The 13,692-nt window shown below is 44.4% G+C and overlaps 3 protein-coding genes across 5 annotated transcripts; 1 reads left to right on the top strand and 2 right to left on the bottom strand.

Moving 5' to 3' along the window:
• Positions 1–77: 77 nt before the first annotated feature.
• Positions 78–13,603, bottom strand: LOC6497165 (ATP-dependent RNA helicase vasa). 2 transcript variants are annotated; one of them, XM_014906053.3, is made up of 10 exons: positions 13,489–13,603; positions 8,383–8,454; positions 8,292–8,326; positions 5,792–5,833; positions 5,438–5,729; positions 1,823–2,136; positions 1,020–1,763; positions 748–961; positions 411–685; positions 78–351 (listed from the first exon to the last, which is right to left on the bottom strand). In XM_014906053.3, exons 4-10 carry the CDS (start codon positions 5,810–5,812, stop codon positions 304–306), a joined length of 1,908 nt encoding a protein of 635 aa, XP_014761539.1. In that variant the 5' UTR covers positions 5,813–5,833; positions 8,292–8,326; positions 8,383–8,454; positions 13,489–13,603; the 3' UTR covers positions 78–303. The 2 variants fall into 2 exon arrangements, with proteins under 2 accessions (XP_014761539.1, XP_014761540.1); XM_014906054.3 differs by lacking the exon at positions 13,489–13,603 and adding an exon at positions 12,177–12,306.
• Positions 2,166–5,430, bottom strand: LOC26514668 (sister chromatid cohesion protein solo). The gene is made up of 2 exons (XM_014906869.3): positions 4,198–5,430; positions 2,166–3,888 (listed from the first exon to the last, which is right to left on the bottom strand). The coding sequence occupies exons 1-2, from the start codon at positions 5,271–5,273 to the stop codon at positions 2,424–2,426; spliced, it is 2,541 nt and encodes an 846-aa protein (XP_014762355.1). The 5' UTR covers positions 5,274–5,430; the 3' UTR covers positions 2,166–2,423.
• LOC6498368 (plasminogen activator inhibitor 1 RNA-binding protein) lies at positions 3,990–10,585 on the top strand. Of its 2 annotated transcripts, XM_014906613.3 has the most exons (5): positions 3,990–4,128; positions 6,008–6,161; positions 6,605–7,373; positions 8,513–8,797; positions 8,861–10,585. In XM_014906613.3, exons 3-5 carry the CDS (start codon positions 6,677–6,679, stop codon positions 9,370–9,372), a joined length of 1,494 nt encoding a protein of 497 aa, XP_014762099.1. In that variant the 5' UTR covers positions 3,990–4,128; positions 6,008–6,161; positions 6,605–6,676; the 3' UTR covers positions 9,373–10,585. The 2 variants fall into 2 exon arrangements, with proteins under 2 accessions (XP_014762099.1, XP_001962640.2); XM_001962604.4 differs by lacking the exons at positions 3,990–4,128; positions 6,008–6,161 and adding an exon at positions 6,215–6,361.
• Positions 13,604–13,692: the final 89 nt, after the last annotated feature.

The following is a 13,692-nucleotide window of genomic DNA, read 5'->3' as shown; positions in this document are numbered from 1 at the left end:
ACGAGGCTTAACCGGGAGTATCCATTTGATGAAGCAGTTTGCGACAAAAATATCCATTCTAATTAAAAAATATCTCATTTTCAAAGCACTACTGCCGGGGTGGGAATGTTTCTCGGTTTATTCTATTATTTTAAACGTCGTACAATGTGTTTAAAATGTAATATGCAATATTTGTAATTGCATTTGAGTAAAGAGACCGCTGTATATATACTCTATACATATACGCCTTAAGAAATCTAACTTAAACCACTAGGTCGACCCAATGTTCCATGGTTGAAAAGTTCATGACAAGACCTCAACCACTTAGTCCCAGTCCTGTTCGTCCTCGTTGGAAGTAATGGTGTTCTTGGCCTGCGAATGGAAATCATTGTTAGTTAGAGCTTTTCCAAGAGATAGTAATGTTTACTTACACCACCACGAACGTCCAGGCCGCCAAACTTGGACTCCAAGTAGCCGCCACCGCCGCCGCCGCCGCCCAACATTCGGAGGAAATCAGGAACTTCTTGACCTGACCCCTCCAATGTATTAATTAGATCCCCTGCTAATGAGCGATCTTGATCAACATCGAAGAAGGAAGTAGCGCGGCCGTTATTTCCGACGCGGCCAGTGCGTCCAATGCGGTGTACGTAGTCGGCAATGTTGTTGGGCATATCAAAGTTAACCACATGCTTGACATTCTTGATATCTAAGGAGCAAGAATAATGGAGGATTACCAAAGGTAATCAGCGAAGAATAAGAGCAACTAACCCAAGCCACGGGCGGCAACCGAGGTGGCGATGAGAACCTTCATCTTTCCAGTCTTGAAGTCGCGCAAGGCCTGCTCGCGTTGACTCTGGAGACGGTCGCCGTGGATGGAAGTCGTAGGGAACTCGGTCTCCGACAAGAACGAAGCCAAGAAGTCGGCGCCTCGCTTGGTTTCCACAAAAACAATGGTGCCGTTGGCATCCTCTCGCAGAATTTCCTATAAAGAGAAGAAATTTAATGTAAAATAAAACATTAAGACTAAAGACTTAACCCACCATCAGCTTGGAGCGCTTGTTGAACTTGTTCACCTCGTAGATGGTCTGCTGGACATCCGAGCAGGCTCCTCCCACCACGCCGATGGTGACAAACACATAATTGTTGAGGAATTCTCCGGCAAGGCGCTGGATCTCCTCCGGGAAGGTGGCCGAGAACATGAGGGTCTGGTGCTCCGATCGCATGGTCCGGTGAGTCATGATCTTCCGCATGCTCTCCGAGAACCCCATGTCGAGCATGCGATCGGCCTCATCGAGCACAACGAAACGAGTATCGTTGAAGGTGATGAAAGTTCGGTCAACGAAGTCCAAGAGACGGCCAGGAGTGGCGATGAGCACATGGCAGCCCTTGGTGATGCACTCGTTCTGGTGCTTGAATGAGGTGCCACCGTACACGATACTGATCTTCAGGTACGACTCGAAGCCAAACTTCCGCGCCTCATTAAAGATCTGGATCGCCAGCTCACGAGTGGGAGACACCACCACAGCCTGGGGCTTGCCAATCTCCAGGTCCTGGGGGTCCTCCAGCAACTTGCTCAGTATGGGCAGCAAAAAGGCAGCCGTCTTGCCAGACCCAGTCTGGGCGCAGGCCATCATGTCGCGTCCCTCGTTGATGACCGGAATGGAGACCTTCTGGATGGGAGTCGGCACCTTGTAGCCAGACTTGATGACGTTCTCAGTTACGATGGTTCGGAGGCCAGCATCCTCGAACTTCTTAATGGGCTTGGGCACATTCTCCCCGCTCACCTAATGGGGGACAAGTATTTGAGTCATCTATAGAGTAGAGAATCATGTTCATAACCTACCTTGACGGGAATGTTGTCGTATTTGGAGAAATTTATGCCGGAAGTGATTCCGCTGCTAAAGATCTCAGTCTCGTCGTTGGTGGGCTCGGGCGGAATGTAGAACTCGCGCTTCTTGTCGCCATCATCTCCATACTCGTTGTTGTTGTTCAAGTCGTCATCCTCGTTGCGACGACGTCTCTCGTAGCCACCGCCTTCTCCACGGTCCCGACGTTCTCCTCCGCGTTCTCCACCACGTTCACCGCGCTCTCCTCCGCGCTCGCCACGTTCGCGGTTGTAGCCGCCACCTCCGCCGCGACCACCACGACGCTCCTCTCCTGTATCATAAATGGTTGAATTTAAAAAAATGTATTTAAGTAAAATATTAAACAAATAGTTGAGGAAAAACTTACACAAACATTAAACAGAAGACTATAAAAATAAGCTTTAATAATTACAACTTAAAATCTAGACAATAATTGTAGAATAATCTTTTAATTGAAGTTCTTAGGTTTAAAAATGAAATTTTTAATAATTACAACTTAAAATCTAGACAATAATTGTAGAATAATCTTTTAATTGAAGTTCTTAGGTTTAAAAATGAAATTTTGATTATAAATATATATTAACGAAGTGAGAAGATACGACCATCGCCGCTTAGATTAATGACATTCTTGGCCTTGAGGTCGAGGAGATATCGAAAGGTTATTGCCGCATCCATTCGGCTTTTAATAAATGGAGCCTTTTGGATATCCACCGAGTGCAGCGTTACAAGTCCGGTTAGTACCCCGGCTACTAGTTGCGACCTCTTGGCCGGGACATTGAAAATGATCTGGGAGTTGTAGAACTTGGAGGAGGGCGTGGAGATGTACCTCTTCAGATCCTTGCCACTGGGACCTGTCAACAAGTTACTCTGGCTCTGATCGCACAGCTCCTTCTTCTGGCGAATAATCATCGCGAAGAAATCAATGTTCTTGACGACATAGTCGTAGCACTCGATGGATTCGTTCATCACCTGCCTGCGCCGTTCAGTCAAGGATGGAATACCCGTAGAGTTTACACCTCTCGGTATATCTGAGACAGTATCTGACTGATTAATCTGTTGGATGTTAATGGGTGGGTTTATTATCTCCACGCTGGTCACTACAGCTTTCAGGCTTGTAGTTGTTGTCACACTTGGAACCTCATTCAGGGATGGGTTTTCGATCGCCATGTCGGGCAGGGTCGGAGGATCGAGAGAGCGTTCAGATATATTCGAGATGTTCACGGTGGTTAATATTTCCGGAGTAAAATTGAGACCTGGAGAGTCTTGAGGGGCTGGGAGAACCCCATCTATATTCAAGGCAGTGGAGTTTAAAATTTCCGCTGGCGGAGCAGCAGGAAACAAAGATGAAGCTTCGTTGACAGATTTCTCCTTCTGATGAGGTTCATGTGCAGACTTCCGAACAGCTTCCGGCTCTGCTTGAGTTGGTGGGTCTTCCGGAGACACCGCCTTCACTATTTGGGATGCTTGTTCCAGCAAATCGGCCAAGAAATTGGTTGTCACATTCGGATTGCTTCCCGGCAGTTCCGGCGACACTCGAAGATCTGGCGTTGTCGGTCCCGGAGGTGGTCGGCGCCCTCGGACCCTACGATTTCGGCGCCTTCGTTGCCCTTGGTTGGCCGGAGCTGTTCCCCCTTCTTCGTAGGTCATGACCTCCTCCCTTGGCCGAAATATACTAGCCCAGTCCCGAGGGAGTGGGCTGCGAGATGACACTCGAGGAGGCGGCACTGAGGCAGCGGCTGTTGATCTTAGCTCCCTTATGGAATCTGAAAATCCCTCCTCATGGATCGCCGGGAGCAAGGGCTGGAAAGACAACACGGATTGCGGAGTAGCTCCAACCCGAGAACGAGTCAGGGAGGAGTGAGGAGGATCCACCATCGCAGTCTCTTCGATGTCCGCTGGAAAGACCAAAGTGCTGGCCTCCACTTCAGATCCCGATGGAAACTCGGCGGGAAGCGGTGGGGCGGCAGCCGGAGTGGCCAACAACCCATCTGGCAGCGAAAACTGGGGGTCGGTGTTGTCGATGGTGCTCGGGATAAAGGACGGTCTGTGGACGAACATTCGCATTAGTCGTGAATGAACTTTCTTTAAGGAACAGTTTAGTATTTTTGGGTTAAATAGTAGCTTTTGAATCTGTTAGGAGGAGTCTGACAATTCCAGTTTTCTCTTTTCACAAAAAACACGAACATGTTTTGAAATTCTGTTAAATGTTTTCGTAAGCTTTCAATGTTCGAGTTCTTCAACTAACTGCCGATCGACCAGAGCAACTCCAAAGTGCCCGTACATGGTAAGTGTAGTTACAGAGTTAGTTTAGAGTTCGAAGGCGTTAGTATACGATTTTGTGGCAAGAAAGTACCTATTGTGTTCGTTGACGCGTCGGAGGGGCGTGGAAGAGGCACGCATGGCGCTGTGACTGAGAATCCGACTAGAGGACAGGACCAGGTCCTCGTCCCGGAAGGAGTCTAGCTGATTGGTTGAGACACCTTCGAGGAACTCTTGATTCTGCGATGGCAGCTGTCGTGGCATGTGAACCGAACTGCTCTCCTGATTCTGATCCACCGGGATCGGTGGTGGTGATGGTGGTGCTCCTCTTCTGACAGCTGTGGCTATCTTTATGTGTTTGCGAATCCCGTAGCCCTGGGGCTTTGGATAAAGTAGCCACGACTGCGGAATTTCGTCTGGCCAGGGAGTACTTTCGCGAGAGACTTGCAGGTTGGCAGGAAACCTCAGCGGGCGACAGTCGCGCAGACTCATGAAGTCTTCGTCCAGAGCTCTCTGAATCCTGGAGGCTCCATAGGTTCTCTGTTGGGACTCGTCCGATGGAGGTGTCTCGGGGACTAAACTGTCATTGGCTGATCCTGGGCTATCCAGGGACCTGTTCCTGGCATTCATGTACAACTCTTTCACTTCTCTGATGAATGGTTGCAGTGTAGAACGTTCTACTCTCCTCCTTTGATTTCTGGCATTCGCTTCAGAGGCTGTGGCTGTGAGATCTCCCTCCTCGTTGGCCCTTCGCCTGTTGAATCGCCGCCTCGTTGGCGGGGTTCTAGGAACTGTGAACAGTTCCTCGTCCAAGTTCCCATACATCTCATTGACTCCCCTCTGCCACTGCACCAAGGCTGTTTCATCATCCGGCTCCTCCCGATCCTGCAGATTGGCGACCATCTGATCGATCTCTAGAATAAATCCATCCATAATAGCCGCCGTCTGGCGGATTCGCTTCATTTCCTTTTCGCGCTTCTCCTTGTCGAGTGCCTCCAGGGAGGCCCAACCTTCCTGGACCAGTTTCTTGAAGCCGATATAGAAATACTGACGAAGCTCCCGCAGTTGCTCCACGGACTTGTACTTGGTCAGGTCGACCTGATCGATGAAGGCGGCCACCACGTCCCTGTCCCAGCTGGTAGGGAGTGGCGGTGTGTCCACAGCTAACATGGTCACATGGTCATTACAAAAGGGTGAAGGAATAACGAAAAAAAAAAAAAAAGAACAAACTACATGACAAAACGATGCACAGGATCTAGTAATTTTTTATGTAGAACCTTTCGTCTAACCTTTACAAACGAACTAGTATAGATCCATCTCTGACCACCACTTACCGTCGTCGTCATCCCGACGTCCACGATAGCCTCCGCCTCCTTCGCGACGACCTCCACGGTAGCCACCTCCCTCGCCATCCTCATCGCCAGCGCTACGGCGATACATGCCATCACCACTGCCTCGATGATAGCCGCCACCATCTCGTCCGTCTCGTCCGCCTCCACTGCCACGGCTCTGGGCCTGGTCATCCTCGTCGCTCCACTCGGACACCTCCTTGGGCGGCATGGCCTTGGGCTTGTCATCCCACTCGCCACCACCACCGCTGCGGCGGCCACTAGTAGGGGCAGAGGGCTGGAAATCGAAAGATTAGGTTATTAGTTGGGTTTCTCTCTTCAGATATTAAGTATACGCACCTCAGTCTCCCAGTCGGACATGGTTTAGGATAATAAGGTAGGCTAGAAAGGAAATTATATTAGTTATTAGTAGTTATTAGAAGGCAGATTCAAACTTGGCGCCAAAGAAAAAGTGACTACCAGTGGGAATAGCTCCTCATACTCTCAACCATTCTCTAACCACTCATTTGAATGACAATCCCCCTTGAATATTAATCTATTTAATCATCTTTACAGCCCTCCCCCACTAATGTCATGAGATGATATTCAAAATCAGCACCAAATAGAGCGCTACAAGCAGAGGCCGCTAAACACAGACGTTGGATGCCAAGCAGTCGGAGATCTTAACCAACACCAGTTTTGCCGTTCGCCAGGGGACGCGGCCAAAAACGTGAGTCTCTGTTTTTCTATGTATACCAAGAACACATGTGGGCCGCTGCCTCAGCGCCCCTGTATGGGTGAGCTGGGCCATGTGCGTGTGGCTGCGGGATGCGCCTGTGTTGGTTGGTAGGTAATACTAGCAGCGAGGCGAAGAAGAAACGCTGAAAATTAAGGTTAGAGAGCAGCCAGCCAACAACAGCCAGCGGAAAAGTAAGAAAAATTCCACAAAAAGGCGCAATTTAAATGCCAAAAATTAATTTAATCGCATTGCCAATAAGTTAACTGAAAAACAATACAAAATTTTATTAATTTTGTGGGTTGTGAGCGTTTAAAAAGACAACTGTCGTTGGCCCCCAAAAAGGGGTGGTGGTGGTGTGAGAGAGTCGAGCGAGTCGAGTCGAGTCGAGGAAGGAAAATCAATCAATTGAGGAATTGTGTAAAATTCTTTTGCAGGAAGAACAGCAGCAGCAGCAGAGCAGCAGCAGCACAAGCCTACCAAGCAGAACCACCACACACCTCACCATCATGGACAGCGCCGGTAAAAATCGTTATGAGCTCTTGTTCATGGACGACGATGTCAGCGATCCATTAGATAATCTTGTGGCGCCGACGGCCGCAGCAGCAACGGCAGCAGCCGCAGCTGGCAAGAAGAAGCAGACGACTGCTACGGGTGGTGCTGCATCGGGCGCCAAGACCGCCGCCAAGGTACCCAAGGCACCCAACACTGCCACCGGTGGACCCAATCCCAAGAAGCCCAACCAGGCCGAAAAGGAAAACAAACCGAATGCCCTGAACAAGAACGATGGCAAGAAGTTCGCGGCCAATGGAGAGAAACAGCAGTTCAACAGAGACAACAAACAAGGTGGTGGTGCTCCTCGGCCGGGTGGTGGTGGAGCTGGCAACCGAACACGTGAATTCGGCAGCGGTCAAGGACAGGGAGCTGGTCAGGGCCAGGGACAGGGACAAGGACAGCAGCAGCAGCGCAGCGTAAACTTCCGTCAGCAGAACGGCAATGCCGAGACACGCGAGCAGCGCAACAACCGTCGCAATGTCCGCGAGAACGGAGGAGCTCCCGATGGCCAGCAGTCGCGTCCGTATCGCGGCAATCAAGGTGGCGGCCCAGGTGGTGCTGGCGGCGACAGGCCCCAGCGTCAGAATCGCAACTACGATGGCCAGAACAGGAAGCGCGAGTTCGATCGCCAGTCGGGATCAGACAGAACCGGTGAGTAGTAACCATATTCCATAGAAGTAGAACCTATAGTTGAGAGGTGGACATAACCACAAACGGAATGGGACAATGGGCCGCCCACCCAAAATCGAAAAACTAACAAATCTTTCCATGACAACGACACAGGGAGGAAAAGGAAGGAAACTAATTATTCAGATTAGACATTTTCCTAATAAAATATGTATTTGTTTATGAAACAGGAATAGAAGGTAGGGTCTAGTGCCCATCTGATAAACTAAAAGTAAGAGTAGAAAGATAAGAACACCACATAGTAGTGGCTCACGTGGTGGATCGCCAAAATCAATACTAATAGCCAGGCCAGGCCATCATGAATAGCTAGAATTTTACATATATATAGAGGGTAGCGGGTAGATAGTAGTTCGTTTTTTTGGAATATCCAAAATTAAAATCAAAATGCTGAAATGCTGAAGCATGGCAGCCATGGCAGCAGAGTAGCAACAGTCTAAGGAGAAGGCACACACAGCACACGAAATCTGAAGAGAAAAATGTGTTAAAAATAGTTCACGCCTCCTCTTGGCGGCATTTTCTTCCCGTCTCTGTAGTCTGTAGTTTGTAGGAGGCCCCCACCATTCTGAAATGTGTTCTATGGAATACGGCCTAGGAATAGGCATAGGAATAGGCATAGGCTGAACACTGACATGGGGTGGTGGAAAAGAGCTCGCCCCTAAATCTGATTACAGCACATGACTAGTCGGCTTATCTGGGTATGTGCGAGGAGGGTGGTCGGTCGGTTGCTAATTTAACAGAAACAGAGGGAAGCATGGTTAGATTTCATTGGGCAAGGTTACCCCTAACTAGTGTTGACCTAATTACGAACTAATCAGTGTTTAAATAGTTATTCTTAAGGATACTAGATGCAGGGATTTCCAGAACAGGTCCATCCTTCCATACCTTTTAATAAAAAGGAGAGAAAACTCGTCGTGTGCCTGGAAATAATAATAGAATTAATATTTATTAATTAAAGTATAAGTCAAGTACTCACTTTTCGCTGGACGTCGACACTAAAGGGTCTTAGCTTGAAGTTCTAGGGTCTTTTAGGGCCTAGCTAGTGCAGCTGAAACAATTAAAACGGATAATTAGAAGCACGTATTAACACAATTTACATCTAACAGGTGTCAAGGCTGTGGACAAGCGCGACGGAGCCGGAGCCCACAACTGGGGATCGGTCAAGGAGGCCATCGACGACGTCAACAAGAACGAAAGCGAGACCAGTGTGAACAATGCCGAGGGCGGCAGTGGCGCCGGCGGCAACAAGGCTGACGAATCGGGCAACGAGCAACAGACAGAGCAGCAGGCGGCCGCCGAGGAGGAGACCAAAGAGCTGACCCTGGACGAGTGGAAGGCACAGCAGGGGCAGCGCATCAAGCCGACCTTCAACATCCGTAAAGCCGGAGAAGGTGCGTTAAGTTTATCCTTTTATTTGCAAACTTAGTCCTACCTAATCCCTCTACTAATCACAGGTGAAGACACTTCCCAGTGGAAGAAGATGATCGTCCTGAACAACAACAAGAAGAAGGAGAATGAGAGCGAAGAGGAACTTGAATACGATCCTGCCATGTACCCACAGCGCGTCGGCCGCCAACAGCGCGTCCTAGACATCCAGTTCAACTTCAATGACGGTCGTCGTGGCGGACCAGGAGGCTTTGGCGGGCGTGGCGGTGGACGCGGTGGCCCACGTCCGGGCGGCGGCATTGGCGGTGGACCGCGCGGCGAGGGCGGCAACCGTGGCGGACCACGGGAGGGCGGTGCTTCCTCGGGACAGCAGTACAACAACCGGGCGGACAATGAGGGCGGCAATGGCGGTGCTGCTTCGGCTGCTCCGAACAACCGGCCGCCAATCGATCGTCGCGGTCCGGGTGGCAACAACAACCAGAACAGTGGCGGTGGACCAGGACCCAATAAGCGCTTCGATCGGCAACAGAATACTGCTCCCAAGGTGAACGATGAGCGCCAGTTCCCCACGCTGGCTTAAGGAGGAGGAGAGTTCTTCAACTTGATTGATGTTTTGGTGACTGACAAGAAGGGGCAGGAGGAGGAGTAGCAAGGAGCGAGGAGCAAGGAGCTAGGAGCAAGGAGAGCAGGTTACCAAAATAAAAACTTATAAATTAAACATAATATCACAGACAAGAGAAACCTTCGAAACAGAAAATCCAATTGTAGCCGCCATAAAAGCCAAAAGCAACAAAAACAAAAATAAATAACCATTTAAAGCAATTCTAGTTTATGCGTGGCTCGAAATTCGATTTTATTCCTAAAATCATGATTCAAATGATGGCTTCGTATAAGCAAAGAGTCCTGCTAGGGCTAGGGCTAGGGCTAAAGGATATTTAAATTGTTTTTTATTGCAATTGAAAGTTGTTTTTTTTATGTTATCACTATCACACACACACCACACACACACCACACTCACCCCACACACACTCAACTCACTCACTTAACTCATCCTAATAATCAAATCACTTAGTAAGTCGCTAACTGACGAGAAAAAAATAAGGAATTATGATGACACGGACGGAGAGGACGGAGGAGCATCACGCAATAAAAAAAAAATACAAAAAATAATACAAGAAATAATAGTAAAGCAGTAAAGCATTTTCATTATTACTCATATGATTTTTGTTCTGTTACATTTTTTGTCACATTTTCGAAGAGAATGTGTAAGCTTTTATTTTTACTATGTTAACTTTTATTTAAAAAATAAAGCAAAAACTAAATGGACAAATATTTAACTCAGTAGTTGGAAAAAAAAAAAATACAAAAAAAATAAATAAAGACTAGTAAGTGTTAAAGAAAAAAGAAATTAAACCTTTGTAATTGTGTTTCTTGATGCAAGTTCTACGATTTAACTTTTAAATTTAATAATTATAAAAAGCAACCCTATGCATCATATATACTATCTACTTTTAAATATAAAAAAAAACTAAACTGAAACACTGAAATACAATACAAAAAAAAAAAAAAAAACAATATTACTTTAAGCATTATTAAAGAAATAAAACAGAAAAATAAAACAAAATATTATATATTTGAATAACCATTGGAGCAAAAAAAAATATATAAACATTTAATAAGTAGATTTAAAAATTCCACCAAACAGTTGGAGCGCTTTCAAGTCAGAAAAAAAAAAAAACAAAAAAACACACAAGATCCCTGTAAAATTGTTTCTTCTACAATTAGAAATTGTATAAACTATATATGAGATATATATATATATTCGTACATAAATCGTAAAATCAATGATAGGCTATAAACTACAACACCCTCTCGAGGCAACCAAGAACAATTTTATGACCGAACAGAAGCAACTACAAGCAGAAGATTAAAAAAATTAAAAAAGAAAAAAAAAAGATTATGAATCGTAGGAGAAAGCACTTAGATGAACAAAATATACGACATTTTTGAAATATTGTATTTTGACCCAAAGAACAACAACAAGAACAAGAACAAGAAGAAACAACCATTCAACAGCCGCAGTGTTGAGAGAACTCGTTTAAACGTAAAATGGAAATTCATTTGATAAAATAAACAAAAAAAAGAAAAGTCTTCGGGCGTAGTGCCTTGAATGGGAGGAGGGAATTGGTGGAACTTCCAGAAGCAGAAGCAGCAGCAAAATGGAGTCTTAGTGCCACGTGCCGCGTCATGTGGCACGATTGAGGAACGAATGGAATGGAATCTAAGGAAAATCAGGAAAAGTGAGTGAAAAAGCGGGAAAAGGAAAAACTCAAATGGTGCTTCTTTTGGGAAAAATTCAAGAAACTTCTCGAAGGGCTTGAAAGGAAAGAAATTGTTGAAATAAGAAACAAAAGGCACGTTGCATGCAACCAGCCTCGCCACGCATGCGTAGTACGACATCCTGCACAAATAAAATAAGGACAAAAATCAGCGAAAAATCATGAAAATTGAATGAAAAGACTGAATCCTACTGATCTCGGTTGAAATTGAAACTAAATTGTGTAGCATTTTCATTATTAACTTTTGGGAAAAAATTAAAATCTTGAAGTCGTAGTGCTTGAATGGGAAGGACGAACTCTTGAAGGGAGAGATAGAGTAGAAACCCACTAGAATGCAACCTGTCTCGTCATGAAAGTGCAATTACAAGGGAATTATAACGTGAGAATGGAAGAAAATCATTAAAAGCTAAGAAAAAAGGCTGTAGGGCTGTAACCTAAGCGCTAGAGGAGATTTTCGGTTAAAGGGAAAGAAAAGATAAGATTTGAATGGGAAGCAATTTCTTGAATGAAAATGAGTTTGTGAAAGGAGAGACAAAATGGCAGCTCACTGCAAGGTCGCAACGTTGCAACGTTGCAAGTGCCTCATCACGCATGCGCACCACGGGGCAATGGCATAATGGTGGAACGACCGGAATTGAAACGAGGCCTTGAAAATACGCCAGAGACCGTTATATAGCAACTTCTGAAACACTTTCAAGGTGAAAAGAAAACTCAAATGAACAGGACTAAACCGAAAAAAAACAAGGCAGAAGTCTGAATGAATGAGGAATTGATGTCTTTTTTCAATAAAATCTTGCTTAAATAAAAAAAGAAATTTAACCGAAATTAAACTTCAATGAGGTTGCAAAATATTGAACTATTTCAATTTAAAAAAAAAATAAAGAGAAGCGTAAGAGGCACAATATTGCCTGAATGAAATTTGAGAAAATAAATCAAGGAATGTTAGTCAACTATTCTTTCAATATTCACAAAAGTTTTAAAAAATAAATCACACCGATTGTATTCGATCGAATAGAAAAGAAAGCAATAGTTCTTTAAATCTTACTTGCCAATGCTGGAGTTAAGCTCGCACTTGGTATGAGTTTGCACAATTCACTTTTTATTAGTTAAACTTCACTTTCCACTTTTTTTTTTTAAGTTAATATTATGCCAAAGAGGTGTTGACTGGATCAGATCACTGAAGTAAATGAAAGAATTCGGGGAGCCAGGAGACCTCGACCTCTACTATTTGACTGACAGGGTTGCCAACTCCCCAAAAGCTCTGTAAAGTGCTCTGTTAAGCTACCTGCGGTGTCACTGTTATGGGAATACCAAGCTCTGACAACTCTGACAACTAACGGTAAACGAAGCAGGAAAACAGAGGCGAGAAAAGGACGCCATGCGAATTAGAGTGCGAGAAGGAACTTCAAGAATGTGTGCGTAGCTTAACTTGCACATTTGTCACAAAAATTTCCATATTTGGAAGATGGGTGTGAAGAGAAATTAAGAATGGAGGAATAAAAATTGCAAAAATTATAATTGCACGTTTTAAGGAATTATTTTCAAGGCAAAACTGCAAGCACAGACTTCATCCAGTTTTCAAGAGGGTTTAATACAAAAAAATACATTAAAACATTAAACCATAATAATGATATTACTTTATTCTATTTATCCTTTACATGTTTATTTATGAAATTTTAATCACAAGTTTTTTTTTTCCATTAATTTTTTCTCAATTAAAGTGGGAAGAATGTGTTCAAAGAAGAACACGAAAATGCGTGCAAGAAAGAAACAAATTATTCCCAATACAAACTCGAATGTTCTTTGGAAATAATATTTTGCCAATAAAATATTGCACTTTTTCTGTATATTCATCACTACTATAAAATAAAAATTTTTTTTAGCTTTAAGAAATTAATCCAGAGAAAATCTTTAGGTTTTTGGGCTAATCACTGTTTTTTCTTTTATTCGGAAGTCTTTGGAGGTTATTCTAGTATCCTATATTTAGTACAAGTCTAGGTTTTAAAGAAAAGAATAGCATAGGGCAGAAAAATAATAAAAAAAAGATGAAATTAATGATTTTCACTCACAAAAAAATGGATTATTACGAAAAGGAAAAGACAAGACTACGCAAGATTTCTAATTCAAGCGACATTTCTGTAGACTTGAAAAATATACTTCTGCTTCAATAGATGCTTTGTGAAAGAATTCAAAGTTCTTAATAATTTAATTCATATAAGATGAAGGCCAAACAAATAGAAAAAGGAACGCAAATAAAATTAAAGTTTAATGGGACGATGATTTTCATTCTGATAAATTTTTTTATGGATTGGATGTTGGAAAAGTAAAAAAACATAATGTCAATGTTTAAAACTCACCTGATAAGTTCTCTGAATAAAATATTTAACTATTTCACCAAAAATAAACTTTCTCACTGCACTTATTTGAAGCTTCTTTGCTGGCGGGACCGGAAGTGAGCAAGATGTTATTAAATGGAACCATTACCAAAAAGGAACCATTAGCCTACCGGCAAAATAATTTATGGTATTTTTGATGGAAGGCGCAACGGTCACACCCAATTA

This window comes from Drosophila ananassae, chromosome 3R (genome assembly GCF_017639315.1).
Source record: "Drosophila ananassae strain 14024-0371.13 chromosome 3R, ASM1763931v2, whole genome shotgun sequence".
NCBI lineage: Eukaryota > Metazoa > Arthropoda > Insecta > Diptera > Drosophilidae > Drosophila > Drosophila ananassae.
The sequence above is the reverse complement of the archived record's forward strand: the minus strand, read 5'-3'. Positions and strand labels throughout refer to the sequence as shown.